The sequence below is a fragment of the Styela clava genome, chromosome 3 (assembly GCF_964204865.1).
Source record: "Styela clava chromosome 3, kaStyClav1.hap1.2, whole genome shotgun sequence".
Taxonomy (NCBI): domain Eukaryota; kingdom Metazoa; phylum Chordata; class Ascidiacea; order Stolidobranchia; family Styelidae; genus Styela; species Styela clava.
In genome coordinates, this window is record NC_135252.1 from 8,314,458 (window position 1) to 8,330,611 (window position 16,154).

The 16,154-nt window shown below is 36.2% G+C and overlaps 3 protein-coding genes across 3 annotated transcripts; 2 read left to right on the top strand and 1 right to left on the bottom strand.

The window, feature by feature from the left end:
- The first annotated feature begins 148 nt into the window (after positions 1-148).
- On the top strand, positions 149-6,206 carry LOC120341816 (choline transporter-like protein 1). The gene is made up of 9 exons (XM_078110653.1): positions 149-1,069; positions 1,457-1,616; positions 1,803-1,952; positions 2,675-2,850; positions 2,928-3,059; positions 3,349-3,551; positions 3,831-4,048; positions 4,916-5,159; positions 5,899-6,206. The coding sequence occupies exons 1-9, from the start codon at positions 290-292 to the stop codon at positions 6,137-6,139; spliced, it is 2,304 nt and encodes a 767-aa protein (XP_077966779.1). The 5' UTR covers positions 149-289; the 3' UTR covers positions 6,140-6,206.
- Positions 6,207-7,409: 1,203 nt separating this feature from the next.
- Positions 7,410-11,581, top strand: LOC120341977 (uncharacterized). The gene is made up of 9 exons (XM_078110654.1): positions 7,410-7,876; positions 8,251-8,325; positions 8,540-8,744; positions 8,829-8,914; positions 9,023-9,204; positions 9,353-9,429; positions 9,793-9,847; positions 10,349-10,484; positions 10,762-11,581. Exons 1-9 carry the CDS (start codon positions 7,489-7,491, stop codon positions 10,992-10,994), a joined length of 1,437 nt encoding a protein of 478 aa, XP_077966780.1. The 5' UTR covers positions 7,410-7,488; the 3' UTR covers positions 10,995-11,581.
- LOC120341976 (uncharacterized) lies at positions 10,723-13,128 on the bottom strand. The gene is made up of 2 exons (XM_039410594.2): positions 12,952-13,128; positions 10,723-12,562 (listed from the first exon to the last, which is right to left on the bottom strand). Exons 1-2 carry the CDS (start codon positions 13,126-13,128, stop codon positions 11,564-11,566), a joined length of 1,176 nt encoding a protein of 391 aa, XP_039266528.2. The 3' UTR covers positions 10,723-11,563.
- Positions 13,129-16,154: the final 3,026 nt, after the last annotated feature.

Below are 16,154 nucleotides of genomic sequence, written 5' to 3' on the forward strand. Positions count from 1 at the left end.
TCGTCCGAGGTCTATATCCAAGTCTCAATGGCCACTTGATAATGATATACTGTATTTGAAGTGTTCTTTGTGTAAATGGTAATACAAGATATGATCACCCCATCCAACTGCTCAAGCTCAACAATAATATCATGATATTGAACTTAAGATAGAAATGTGTTTATGACCTAGCCACCTAAAATCGAAATCTCACGTCGTCTGTGATGTCATAAAAGTGACTTGGATCTTTGATTACGTCAGAACACAGGTTGGCAATTTAAATGAGAGCTGCTGTTTCCGTAGTGCGAAAATGGGGTGCTGTGGAAGCAAAAACGCTCCAGTCGTCATAAGGAATGATCAGGGAAGCACAACTCCAGTCAGAAGTAGAAAATGCAGGGATGTTTTCTTTCTCTTGTTCTTTATAGCGGCATTAGGCGGGGTAGGTTTTGTTGCTTACCATTCGACCCGTAATGGCGACCCGATGCGTTACATCAACGGCGTGGATTCATGGGGCAACGTATGTGGCCGTAAGAAGAATCCCCCTATCATAGAAGACGGAAACACAAACTCCTCAGTCCAAAATTCGGGTAAAGATCGATCAAACCATTTCTACGAGTTGAATTTGTTTCTTTCGGACATATCACTGCTGCTGAATCCGGAAAATATTCTATCCGAAGGCAACACTCCAATTGTGTTATGTGTCAGTGAATGCCCCAACGACACCGTGACGGACTGCCCCGACTTATTGGCCGATAATGGCTATAATGTGAAAAGAGTAGTGATTAATAGAAGAGCATGCCAAATGCCAGGCAAAAAAGTTTTTGCTCACAAAGCTATTCTCAACAGATGCGTTCCGAAGCAGTTGGCAGCATTAGGTCAAGGAGTGGCACAAGCATCGATAGCAACCGCAGATGTGTTGGCGACAACTGTTATTGCGAATAAAACTGGTAATGAGCCCAAGTCACTAAAAAACACTCCATTGCAACATGTACACGATATGATCCTCTCTGTTACTGACAATTGGGAATCAATAACCTATCTTTTGTTGATTGCTGTAGGGATATCATTACTGACGATCATTATGCTCCAGGTAAAATTAGCTTAGTAAAAACGAGGAAAATATGAACCATATTTCACAATAGTACGAATAGGTCATAAACACAAGTGAATTTTTTTTTTTTTATAATATACTATGAAGCAATTGCATTTTATTAGAAGCGATTATTCACTGCCCACTGGACCAAATATAGCCGCGAAAATATCATCCAAATCAATCAATATTTCGATGTGACATGGAAATATAGGCAAAACGTTGTGCCTGTTTTGCTTGTAACAAGAGTCGACAAGGCTTTTGTAATATTAGTATGATAGTGAGCATATTCGCAATATCCTAGCAAGAAACGCATGCTATTTCCAAATCATTTTATGTTTCACATTCTATACAACGACATTCAACATGAATTTTTGTTTTCTGCAGTTGTTCACAAGAGTTTTGGTCATCACCATTATGGTCGTTTCCACACTCGGCACAGGAGCGGTTGCCGGTTATCTTTGGTATCATTATCTCGTAACGATCAAAGTTATACCAGCAGGGACCGCTTTCACAGCAATTGTCAATTTGACCTCGTCAACGGAAGGTATGTGTCCTGCTTTGTGTTGTACTAAAATTAGCTTCGATGTATTTGTCTTCTATAGGTATTCCATTTAATTTTATGCAGTCAAACTTATATAGACTTGTACTCTTGAATAATGCCATCACCGTATGACTTTTATTTATTGTCAAAATTTCTTGACGTATGTAATCATTGTTTTTGCTTTCATAGACATATTGGGAATACAAACAAATGTGAGCACAGATCTTCTTACGACTACGTCAAATTTAACAGCAAGTTTAAGTTTGAACAGTCTTCATGAAAGTGAATATCTTCTACCAATCACAATTGCTGTCACAGTGTTCACATTGATTACATGGAGTAAGTTGTACTTAATGAACGGCAATTGCCTATAACTAATGTAAAGAAATTCGTTTTAAAGGGTGATTGTGTGGGCCAACTTGCTTATTTAGTCTACCAAGTGTCAGAAATGCTTCTATACACTAATTTACCTATATGAATCTAAATATTGTGCATTTTCAATACTTTGTCCTAAAATCTCGTGTGATAAAAAGATACTTTTCGTTTTTATGACGTGATACTGCATGATTGGCAAACATCCAAACAGTTCTGCATACTAATTTGAGCAACAATTTTATATATATACTCGGAAAAACAGTCAATAAGTTTTATATAACCTGTCAGTCATACTTTCACAATTTCGCGTATTCACGCATGAAAACGGCCCCTGGTTTTTCATCATTTAGTTATTGGCCATATGCTCTGCAACCACAATAATATAAGTTGAGTTTTGAGTTGAAGCAAGACCTGTGCCATATGTTATACCTGGAAGTATGTATGGGGCGAGATATAAGGCAATGTAACGGAAATTCGCTTCGTACTGTACTAATTATTGATGATTTTTACACTTATTCATTCACTTTGTATCTTTACGGTCGTAAACTCGTAATTCAAGATTTCTCCAGAATAACCTCGTATGTACGACCAATCGAATTCGTTGGAATATAGCACATTTTTCATTCAATTTATATGTGAATTCATTTGTGTATATCAATTTGTGTTTTCTACTTTTTCATTTGTAGTTCTTCTCATTTGGTCACGAAAAAGCTTAAAATTGGTGATAAGTCTGTTTGATGAAGCAAGTTTGGCACTTTTCAGCATGCCTGGGATCCTTCTACAACCTTTTATAACAGTAATTGCATTGGTTGTTGCTTTCGCTGGATTTTTGGTGATAAGTGCATTTTTACTTTCAGATCAGGTATGATTATGATTTTTGCATCGGCTAATAGTGTATTGGAATTTATATTAGTTAAAGGATTGTTTACGATTTTCCAGGTACCTCATGTGGATGAAGATGGCATTGTTACTTATATGAATGAACCCGGAATGAAATCAGGACAACTGTTGATGATACCAGTTGTGTTCGTCTTTCTGTGGCTTTTTGAATTTATTTTTGCATGCCAGGAGGTAATTTACATTTTAATAGTCAATTTTCCAATACTAATCCAAAATAACTCAACGGGCAACGACTTTTGAAGGAAATTCTGTGTTGGTAAGTTCCGCTTACAAAATGACGTGGAGCTATTTTTTCAACCTGGTCGATTGCTCTATTTCATCATATAACAGGATCTTGAGTTTGGAGAGAAAATGTTTTGAGTCGACGTGAGGTTGTTTTAAAATTGATCGAACATATATATTTTCTGTGTAATTATTTAAAAAAAAATGTAATATTTTATTCGATTTTGTGCATTTGCAGATAATCCTAGCAGGAGCAATATCAACATGGTTCTTTACTCGAGGAATAACAAAAATATCTTGTAAAATATGTCCCACTCTGAAACCTACAAAAGATTTGATATTATACAATCTCGGGTCCGCAGCATTTGGTTCTCTGATCATCGCCATTGTACAATTTTTTCGACTGATCTTGGCTTATATTCAAAAAAAAATGAAAAACGTGTAAGTTGAGCGAAATATATTTTTAAATTGATTGCTGTCAAAAGACGCATTTCTGTGTTGGTTCCATATGTGTTTATTTTTAACTTAAAGTCATTTTTCGTATGTATCTCTGCTGTTGATTAGGAAGTTTTCCATAACTTTCAAAAATACAGAAGTTTATAATAGATCGGTTTGCGATCAATTGCTTTCTAATTTTTTTTCTACCAAAACAGGAAAAAAAAAATATCTGTAACACAAATAATATTTTGTGAATTTATAATTTTCTTTGTTTCTTTACAGTGATAACAAAGCAGCAAAATGCGTTCTTAAATGCATGCAATGTTGTTTGGCCTGCTTCGAGAAAATGCTCAAATACATCAACAGAAATGCATTTATATGCATTGCCATGTACGGAGAAGGATTTTGTGCATCCGCTAAAAAGGCGCTCTCACTTTTGATCAGCAACGCTCAGCACGTGGTAGCCTTGAATTGCCTTAGTGGATTTTGTTTGTTTCTAGGTATATATTAATTTTCGATATCTTTATTTTTTAGGAAAGCCGCTATACGGATATAGGATAGGATTAACATATTTATCCCGGAGGAAAGGAAAGCCGATAATACGGCCTCTCGCCCGCTTGCCATTCCATGTCGGGTATTGGATTAGTCAGTTACTTGTTTTCGGAAGCATGGACTTGATGGTGGAGGAAGCCGTAACCGACCAGCGGTTACGTGAACCATCCTACGGTGGCGAGGAGTCCAGCTATTCTCTCGCACATAACCATCTCCGCATTGGATTCGGACCTGCGAACCCACGCAGAGTAATCAGAGGTGCGGTGGCGAGCGTATTCCTAACGCTTGGCACGATGAACCACACCGCCGCGCCATTCGTTATTACTTTAAATACAAACTAAAATATTGTCGCATCTTACTTAGGATAGCATTTTTTTATTTATCCAGGGGGAGATGAAAGCCGATAAGACTGCGTAATTATATGGGGAACCACGGCTTCTCGTCGGGTTGGGTATGGTATTGGTTAGCCAGTTATTTGTTTTCGGAAGCATGTACTTTACGGGAGAGGAGGCCGTAACCGATCAGCGGTTACGTGAACTACACTACATCGGTCCAGCAGTCCAGCAATCCTTCCGCACATAATCATGGGGTCGGGTATGGTATTGGCTATCCAGTTCCTTGTTTTCGGAAGCATGGACTTTATGGTGGAGGAAGCCGTAACCGACCAGCGGTTACGTGAACCACTCTACATCGGCGAGAAGTCCAGCAATCGTTTCGCACATAATCATCCCCGCACGGGATTCGCACACCGCCGAGCCAAATATAAAGCGAATAAAAGTTTTTATTATTTCTCAATGTAAAATTTCTTATTGCAGGCAAAGTCACTGTAGTTGGTGTCGTAGGAACTCTTGCATCAGCGTGGTTTTCGGAAAAATCAACATCTGATATTTCGTTTTTGTTTCCTGTCATTATTTGCTGCTTGGGTGCGTTTTTCATAGCGTCCTGCTTCATGTCCGTCTTTGGAATGGCAATCGATACAATATTTCTATGTTTCTGCGACGACTGTCAACGTAACGATGGCAACGACAGGCCCTATTACAGCAGCCAGAGCTTACGGAAGTGAGTCGTTTTCTTGAGACAATATTATATAACCGCGTTTTTCCGACAAAAGAATTATTCACATTACTAAAGCTGATTCGCAATTACTCAACCCTTAACCTGTTATATGATATAATTATTGAAACTTTTTAATCTTAGGAAACTCCAAATAAGGCAATGGGCTCTACGGCATTTATTGCCTTAAAATGTTCCACGTAACCATTGGTTTTCCCTTTTTTTACTGGGTGGAAAAAATAAACATGAATATCGCTTAGTTATTTTTGAAGAATAATAACCCGATCGACTAGTTATATGTATCAACCATGGAACGATATCAACAAAATTCCGTGAAATATGAATTTTCAAACGACTTCGAACAGCTCCGTGATGATGCAGTTATCGGCAGTGCAAGCATGTTAAATTGTCTCGAACCAGAATAATAGGACTAGTATAAAAAAAATCTTTTTAGCAAAATACGCTACGTCAATAATCCGTCTTTTGGGATATAGAACTTCGTTTTGGTAAACATATTGGGGGAAAATATGCATCGAAATTTGCGCATCGTTTACATATGGAATCACCAATGCCTTTTCTTGGGCGTCAACTATTCTTTTCCTATTTATACTTGATTCATATTCCGAGTTTCTAAAAGAAAATCTTTTTCATCAAAGAACCTAGATTTGAATGTGTTGATACAAGATTGTGTCTGTATATTTTTACCCAAACTTCATGATTGGAAGCTAAATGGTTCATTTTGCAGGTTCATGGAGTCAGCTAGCAGTAAGAAACAAAACAAACAGCCCAAAAGTTCAGCTGGGCCATCTTCTAAGAATCTACGTGTTCGCACGCGAGTGATCAAAAGCAAACCTGCGAGTAGAAAAGCTGCTGCCTCCTTTACTCGTATAAATATTCCTGATAAAGAGAAAAATCTTCGAAAATCCTATACATCGAGGGACAACAAAGTTTATCCACTACCCGGATCTGCTGCAGAGTGGCATTAATAATTTCATTGTTTTGTGTTTTGTTTGCTTTCCACTTATTTGAATACATTCTATTACTTGACGTTAATTTGACATTGCTGTGTTAAATTTGCACTTTCCTGTGATGATAGTCATTTGAAATGGGTATCTCGTTTTGGCATTGCCATAATTGGTAATCCGTAAACATTAGTTATATCGCCAAATATTGTAAAAGTGCGATTGGTTTCGTTGCAGAAAGCCTGCGGCGGTCTTGTGGATAACACATTCGTTCGTTTGACTGATGTGATCGTGATAGCCGACGCGATCGCTAGCTAATGAATACGTTTGAGTCGTTCCAAATATAAATATGCATATTGTTCAGTATGTTCAATAGAATATGGCTTGAAATATTATTGGCTTCGTCTAAGGTTGGATATCCCAGCAATCGGGCGAGTTCCATTCGATGAGCGATTTATATACCTCTATAAAGCACTGAAGGTAAGAACGTGGGTGTAATATGTGGTCTAGACAGGAGTATCCAAAAGTATTATATGTTGCCGCAGTAGCAGGTATTAATAATATAATAACTTTCAACCTATTTTTGCCACCTTGTTTGTACTGCTGTATGCCGAAACAGCGATTTTGTTGCGTAGTCACGTAGCGGATATTTTCAAGCAATTACCGTACTGTATTACATCTGACATGCCATGAATCTGTGAATTGAGAGACAGGAAAGTTTGATCAGTCTATAACAATATCATTGCAACGAAATACCACATTTGCATCATTACTTATCGATTTTAATCGGTAAGTATGTTGATAGGTATTTGTCTGTTTGTTTGTCTGTTAGATGCACGCGATATCTCACGGAAGCGAGATTGAATCTGCTCCAGATTTTGCATGTGCATTCATCATATGTCGTACCAGAAGCCTATTGATTTTGGATGAATTATGTAGTATAATTAGCGAGTTATTAATTAATTAGTGATGGTGTCACTATGGAGTAAGAGCGCTGTTTTGGGGATCCCCTAACTTTCGATCGATAAGTCTTCGGTCTCTGACTGATATTCTCGTTAGTTTGTTAGTGGGTAAACTGGTGCATGTATATTTACATGTATTATACCTTTATGAAGGTTTTGCCAGTTTCCCCGATTTTCCCAATCTTCTGTGTGTTCATTGTTTGTGTATGACTTTTCTGTGGGAAAATCAAAATATACTTTATATTATTATAGATAATTCACAAGGTGCAAGTCTGCAGGTGAATGAAGCTTCTCTTTCACTTCTGATTTGTAAAAATAAATTCAAACCTAATTCCTAATTATTATTTATTACATTGATCATTACTAGATAGGGAGACCAGTAGGTCAGTTTGTAGTTATTGAAACTGTTAAATGGAAGATGATGATTCTGCGATACTTCAGTCATCAACAATTGAAGATTCTGGCATCGTGACAAATTCTAGTACCATCTCTGACGTGTTATTGGCAACTGAAAATTTGCTAGAAAATGATGACGATTTGGATGCTTTGAGCAGTTTGAGTGAGGATGGTGTTTCAACTGGTAGCACTGATAACATCTCAGATGATTATGAAAGTGATTCTCATATATTTGATGAAGAAGATGTGCTATTTTCTACATCAGCATTGCATGAATCTTCTATTTTATCGAACAATCGCACAAAGAACAGTAATAATTGCAACAATGCGATGTCCAATGATCTGCAGAATCAACCAATTACAGAGAAGAAAAAGCTCAGTATAGATGATGCGCTTGTGGATTGTAAGTGAATATAATTTTTGTAAAAATCTGGTTGTCACTCAACATGGAGTGACTCAGTCATCTGAATAGAATAACTCAAGACTGTCATTTACGCCAGTGAGATTTAACACATCGAATGAATCAAATGTGACTAGAGGTTAGGGATTTTCACCCAACACTGCTTAGTACAATTGAAGATGACCTGGTTTCGAACATTGAATCCGGTGTATATATTCGTCGAAAAATTCAATTTTTTATTATCAAGTAATTTGCTAAGCTTCTTTTACATTGCAAGTTATCATGTTTGAGCATAATAATTCTTGGTGTTTAATGGAAGAAAAAATATGCAAGTAATTTTGTAATGACAATAATTGTTTCACTTTATTTAATTGCAGTGCATATTCATGATGTTAAAGCAAGTTCGGAAAAAACTGACCTTCTGAAGTCATTGGGAAATATGTTTTCTCGAGGTAAAATGTATAGTTGCTTTTTTCCCATGAGACAAATGCTCTATTCATTACTGATGTATATACATATGATATCTAGCATACACACTGTTTCATCAGCAAAATTTGAAGATGGGTGGGCCTTGTTTCTGATAGAGGCCACCCTTTATTTTATCTACTATTGATACTCTCCTCAGTCATCTTGAGTATTTTTCAAAACATGTACTTCTTTTGTTAGGTAAAACCTCTAATAAAGAAACTAACAACCCTTTTCCCGGAACAAAAATAACATACAAAGATGGTGAAAATACGGAGCATTGGGAATTTGCAAATAAATCGAACCCACAAAATAACCAAGAAAATCAAGCAAGAGTAACATCTGAGAGTATCGGTCCAAAAAAAGTCTTGAAGTTACAACTATCTGGAATATCCAGTGACAAAGCGTATGATAAATTTCATGTATATATAACTTTGAAAATGCAATTACTCACCATGAAATCCATTTCCTTATTGCTCCATATTTGCAGAGAGGTTATATCAGACGAAACTGAAGAAAGTGATGGTCAAGTGCCTGCCAGCAAAACTGTGAACACTGTAACTCACAACTCAAAAGGTCTGAAGATTGCTTGTAATTTGTATTTAACAATTGATATCAGCAGTGGTTTGCCAGTCATGTTTATTATAACAAATTACTTGGATAACATTTCTATTATCTATTAAGGTAACATATCAAAAGCAAGCCCTATGCCCAACATTTCAAAATTCATGCAAAAGCTGCTATTTGAACTGAGGGATCCAGATGAATTACAATGCTCAAAATGGAAAAGGATATTTGTAGACTGTAACAACGTTGTGGTTTCGTGTCAACCACCCCTTGATGGAGAATTAGGTTACGATGCTGTGGTAAGCTTTCTTCTTTGAATAAATTTTAATTCAACACGAGCATGATTAAACCATCTTTTGCTAAATAATTTGTTTTGTAATGGGGCTAAATATTTTGCAGGGTAATGGAAACAAGCAGCAGACATAAATTTTATTTTACTTGTTTCAGGTTATTCCAGGGAATAGTTTTGGATTTCTCGATGGTGAACCAGAAATTGAGTACACAAATACTTTTGGCTGGAATTTGTAAGTTTTTAGTCTGATTTTAAACCAAGACTATCAATATATCAAAACTACATTAACCAATAAATCTGCTGTGGTATTTTGGGCTTTTATTTGTTTCTCAATACATGCTGTAACCAGTGGTGGGATTCGAATTTTTTGTCAGCCGGTTCTGTTACACAAAGTTTTTAGTGATGCTAACCGGTTCGCTGATCTCGTAAATTTCTGTGAGACGATTCTATAGAACCGATTCTATGTAACCCTATGCTTTGATTGAGATTGTGAAAAACTTGATTTTACTGAAATCGAATGGCAAATTTCTTTTTACTTTCAAATTCTCTGGTTATGTACAAAGCCTAGCTAACCCTAATTGCCATATCAATTCAGGCAAGACGAATTCCAGAGTTTAATTAAAGAAGAGCATGATGGAGAATTAGTTGTGGTAAGTCTCAAATCCTTAGATGAAATTGCAAGATAGTAACTTCCCTAATATCAACCCTTAAAATGTTTGTTTTCAAATATTGTTCTTCACACCATATTTTTTTTAATTGTAATTGTAGCAAGAAGCATTTGTGAGAGTCGGTATATATTTTTTTTTTATGTTTTTAAAAGGAAAGCTTCTCAAAAATTGTGGAATCATTGATATACTGATAAATTTATCTTGGCGGTGTGGCTCATCGTGCTAAGTGTTAGACCGCACTTCTGAGTGGGTTCGAAGTCCATGTAGGGATGGTTATGTGCGAGAGTATTGCTGGACTCCCCGCCGCCGGTTTCCTCCGCCACCAAGTCCATGCTTCCGAGAACCAATACCTAACTAATCCCATACCGACATGGAATGGTAACCTGGCGAGAGGCTGTGGTCCGCCATATAAGCCGTACGGCTTTCCTCTTTCCCGGGATAAATATGTAAATCCTATCTTTATATTTCTTTTTTGCTTTACAGGGAAAAGGTCTCATAAGGCCACTTGATCCTTGTACGGGAGTGAAATATGCAATTTATGTGCCTGTGATGAGGGTTCCGCTTGATGTCTCGGAATCTGCAAATGCGTACTTGGCTTTCAGAGCTGCGATAAAGACAGGTGTGTTCAGCTTCTAGTATATCTCATCCCATAATGAAATATTCATGAAAAAGTGGTCCAACAACATAAGGTGACACAACATTAAATTACTATTACATGACTGTGCGTTTCTAACTAGCCTTTAAAAAATATATCTATTCACACTGATATATATTTGTTCTAGGCAGAAACATATATACTAATTGGAATTTTATGATGCCTATCTACGAAGTTACCTATACGAAGTTCATGTCGCCGGTTTCCCATATGCTCTTATATATTTGAATTTTCATTACAGTAAAACATCACAATGAAACATGTATGAAAGAAGATTGTATTATATCTATCCTGTGCCCAGCATTATGTAACGGATTTGGTGGAATGCCTCCTGCCAGAATAGCTTTACAAATGAGGACTGCTTATGATACATTTGCTGGTGGTGAAAAGGGTAACTTTTTGTATTCAGACGACCTTGGTGCTATGGCAACAAACCATGTAAACATGACAACAAAAATTGGTAAATGGTATTGAAGTGAGATTATTAGTTTTTATTTATTTTATCAGGAAATAGAAGCTTTTATTTTGTATTTCATATTTTGCGATGCTTTAGATAGTAATCTTTCTGCCAAATTTTTATTTCCTATACTTGCTTGAAGCAAAATCACAAGATCTTCCGATAAGGCCAGCATAAAGTAAGCAATATGAGATTATAACACATTATTTATCTTATCCAACTGTAGCTTTCTGTATTTATAATCATATAACACACTGCCCCACACAATTTCTATCTACATAGTTTATATATATTCTTTTTGTTCATTTTCATATGCATGCATAAATACATCATGTTTTCATTTTTACTTGGAATCAAATCGTAGCTGAAGCCCTGTATGTTTTTAATAAGATACGATCTGTTCATTCTAGTTGACCAAGCCGGATTATTGCTGCAACCTCTTGCCTTTTATTTCTTGTTGCTGATTTACTGCCCATTCCTGTCTGCTGCTATTAAGTGTTAGTAGCTTTTGAAGCACTTCCAAGATTTTACACAAATGGGGGTTCATCTTATTGCACTTTTTTTTCAAATATTGCAAATTAATAAACTACGGTATTAAATTCTGCTTTTTTGGTGAAAGTCTGGAAAATATTTGGTTGCCTTGAGAATCTTGAGTGAAGCGAACAGATAAGTCGTATAGGTGTGGAGACTGTGGCTGATAATCATTGAAATCTGAGACGCTTTTTGGTTTGTCGGACTTCGGCGAGTTCAAGGGGATTTGAGTTGAGGTTTGCAATAGGCTGAAATATGCCTGCTGTGAAACAGTGTGATCATTTAAAATCGTAATGTTAGGCCTCACTACATTGGGTGTACACTCTGAAGAATCGTGGAAGGAATTATTCATAATCATTTGTGAATTTCCAGAGATTTGCGTGGAAGTTTGTAACGGTTTGAATGACATCCAATCTGGCGTATCGTCCAGAATATCGATTTTTTCATATTGTGTGGAATTTTCAGGGAGATTTATTTGGCCAGAGCTTTCATTGCAAGTACTATCGAATGACAGTTTGCTAGAATTCTTGGACGAATTTGATGATTGGGACGGTTTGCTAGGAAAATCTAAGCACTGGGAATGTTCAACTTGCACATTCACTTCCCTAATCGGTTTCGTGTTAGAGTGTGTTTGCTTTCCTGATATCACTGCATTCAAGCTATATTGTGTAGGATGTTCAGGGAGATTTAGTTGGCCAGAGCTTTCATTGACTTCATTATCGAACGACAGTTTGTTAGAGTTCTTGGGCGAATTTGATAATTGGGATGGTTTGCTGGGAAAATCTAAACACTGGGAATGTTCAACTTGCACATTCACTTCTTTCATTGGTCTGGTGTTAAAATGTGTCTGTGACGTCACTGCATTCAAGATATTTATGTCAGTGACAACTGCATTCTCCTTATCCTCACTCTCTGAATATAAATCTTTATGTGATGTGAGTTTACCCTGACGACTCTTTGCAAAAGATAATATTGATTGCTGATTAATTTTTTTTCTATTGTATTTCTGTTTAAATACATTTCTTGTAATCTTCACATCAAGCTTCCTTGGGTTCTGCGAACAGAAAAAAAATTTTAAATCTTATTTTTCACAAGCATTTCGCTTTGTACAAGCAGCCAAAAGTATGAGGGGTGCAACTGTCATCATTTCCCAACCAATTTAATATACCCTCTGTGACGTGATGGGCACCCGATTTGGTGATGCCAACTCAGTGAGAGATGCAACCACAAAGTTTCCAATACTGTATCTTAAAAATTGTATTCTCCATTCTCAATTACATGGCTTGCAACCCTCACCCCAAAACTCTTCACAACAGCTAATTCATATTTTCAACGTATTTTCAACGTTGTTATTATCTTGCACATTATTTCAATTGGAACAGAGGAATTTTAAATAACATAATAGTATAGATGAGAATTGAGATATATATTGACAACAATTACCTTTATTCTTTGTTTTGATTTTGAGAGCCAGACTCCCGGTTTAACAGCAACATGTTGCGAAGAACATGAGTTCGTTGATTTATACATGGCGTTTAATAAAAGCATAAAATCTGGGAAAAATAAAAACACAAAAAGAAGCATCAATTTATATACAGTCTCAACTAACTCAAAAAGCATTTTCAAAATGTGCAAGAGTCAAGCATAAATAACTGCTAATAGCATTGCAAAGACCATAATAGCGATGATATATCTAGACAAAACAGAAGACTATTTCACTTCACCATAATAAAATATAGCTCATTTTATTGTTCTCATTGTATACTTTGTGTCAGTGAGAGATTCTGCATTTGCCTAATGCCTATACTTGGAAAAGAATTTATGGCGTATTGGCATGTTCCTCCGCATACATTTCTTAATGCCAATTATTCTTAATATTGAAGCAACATTTGTTTGTCAGAACCATATAAAATTGTCATTGCTTTGAAACAAATATGAACTATATATTGGCAATTTCAGTGAGGTGGAAATTAGAAATACGAGCATCAATCTATATCTGACATAACAATAAAGTCAAGATTTAGTTCTGCATTTGAAGATAATAACAGTGTGCTGATCTTATGATCAAATACACACAGCTCTACATTTGTACGACAGGTTGTAGGTTGATCTATTTTCACTTAAGTAAAGATAATTGAAATAAACAATTAGAAGATATTGCAAATCACAAGCATGATTGCCATGCCGGAATGTCAAATAAAGCATTTTATATAGCTAGATGTCCATTTTCAAATTAAAAAATGTTGTTTGTAAGATTAGGAACTCATTTTTTTCTAAGAAATCATGCGTATTGGTTAGGAAGAATACAATGGTGAAGTAATTTGTATACGAATACACAACAGCCAGTTAGAAAATTGTTCAAATTCAGCTATAATATGAAAATGGGATTTGAAACCTTCTCGATTTTTTCAAGCAGTTTACACCCTAACTCTTTGTGGAAAGTTCCGTTCGTCTGTAATAACTTCTATCTCTAATTCTTGTTTGACTTCAGATTTATATATATCGGCACGAAATGCGTCTATCATTTTATCAGAAGGAATAAAGTCATCACAGCAAATGTTGTTTCTTTTCATATATGCTCGGACTCTTAAAATATTTTCTAGCAGCTGTTGGCCCATTCGATTCCGCGGCTTACTCTTTATCATGTTCATTTGCAGAAAAACTTTTTCGACTGAGGCATTAGTGAGTGGCAAAGTGAGAAGTGCAACCATAAAGGTCCCAAGATCTTGAAAATCATGTTCTCCATCCTCATTCACATGACTCGCAACTTCACCCCAAAATTCTTCACAGCACGAGTCCAATGCCTTCTGCCAATTTATAGTCTCAAGCCTTCGCCATTGATTGTTAAGCTGGATTAAATCTCCATTAAATAGGGCAAGGAAAGGTAAACTTGATAGTCTTGGTTTCTTAGACCCGAGCACAACCGAAGGTACTAGTGAAGACATGCTGTTCAAGATTTGAATATTGTGAGGCAGTATATCTTTAAGCTGAGAAGCAAGTGCAAAAACAAATTCATAGCAATTTTGTTTAGCATTTTCAATTTGAGATGGATGGATCATGATCGACTCTGTCAGTACCATGGAGAATTTGGCACCGAAATCAACTGATGCGATACCATGCTGATTCTCTCCATCACCAATGTCTATGTCCAATAATGAAGTTTGAGAAGCAAAGACATCGGGTTTAACAATGATATGAAGAAGCCTTTTGTACAAGCTTAAGTATTCTTTTCCTAACCGATACGCGCCTCCAGATTCCAGCTCTGTTTGTTTGTAGACTCTAGAAAATTCATTAACGATTGGTTGCAAAAATGACAAATATAGCTTGTTTACAGGATCATCAAACATATGAAATAGAATTTCCGCAGTGTAACTATTTTCTTGGCTTTGAGCTAGCTGAAAATACAACTTTAGCTCATCGTAGTTGTCAAGAATCTTGTTGACACAAGGAGCGACAGAGAGCCACTCTGTGTCAGGCAGCTGTAAAATCTTTAGTACTGGATCAGCAACACTAATGTTTTCATATATATTTTTGTATTTCTGTTGTCTCACTGAGTTATGCAAAAACCATGTATATGTTTCAGCAATCATAAAATTTAGATTTCGTGGGAGAAGTCTAAATGCCTTTGATAAGCAGATTTGCAAAGAATGGCACATGCATTTTACATGAACAATATTAGGATTATATTCCAGAATTTTAGCAATTATTGCATTTTTTTCACATATTTCTTCATTGCAGTCAGTTGCAATACCACAACAATTTCCAATATCCAATCTATTTTGTTTCAAAAAATTGAGTACCATAAAATCTGATTGACCACCATCGAGTGGAAGAAGACCCAAAAATGAGGTGACTATCTTGTGCGCTCTCATACTATAATATCGAATCACCACACGCAATTGCTTCTCATAAGAAGGCTCCAGGCTTTCATCAATGACTAAAGAATATTGAGAGTTACGAACATCATCAAGAAACTCGTTGTGCATTTCAGGCCCAAGCACTTTCCGAATCAACATGGAACATTTTGTACGATGAAGAGAAAAACGTTTTTGGGTCATCTCTTTGATAAGCGCCGAAAGATGATCCACAGTCAATATTGAAGAATGGCATGCTATGTGAGCTGCCATTTTTAAGGAAGCTGCTTTATTTCCCAACGGAGGAGGTGGGGGCGGTTTGACTTCAATTTTCATAAGCTCTGCAAAAGCAGATGGATCCATATTTTTCATGTGCTTTTTTGTTCTCCCATGATTTCTGATATCTCTCAAACGAGCTTTAAGTATTGTTAAGCATACTTTACAGCGACCTTTCTCATCATCACCAGGAAAGCTCTCAAGCCAATCTTGAAATTCAGGATCCTGCTCCCATTCTTTCTGATATTTCAGATAGGATTTTGGCCATTTACCCATTTTCAGTAAATTGCAAATTATCCAATTTTACGAAAATCTACCCACCTACTTTATGAGAGATAATGAGATATTCAATTACATATTAATTAATATTGATAAATTATTATTTTACTAAGGTTTTAGGATTCCTTTCAATATGTCTCATAGATCAATTTATAACTAGAGAATCAGAATTGCTGAACCCTGAAACTCCTACAGTCTTGAGAACTAAGAGACAAACGGTCTAAAAAATGGAAGATT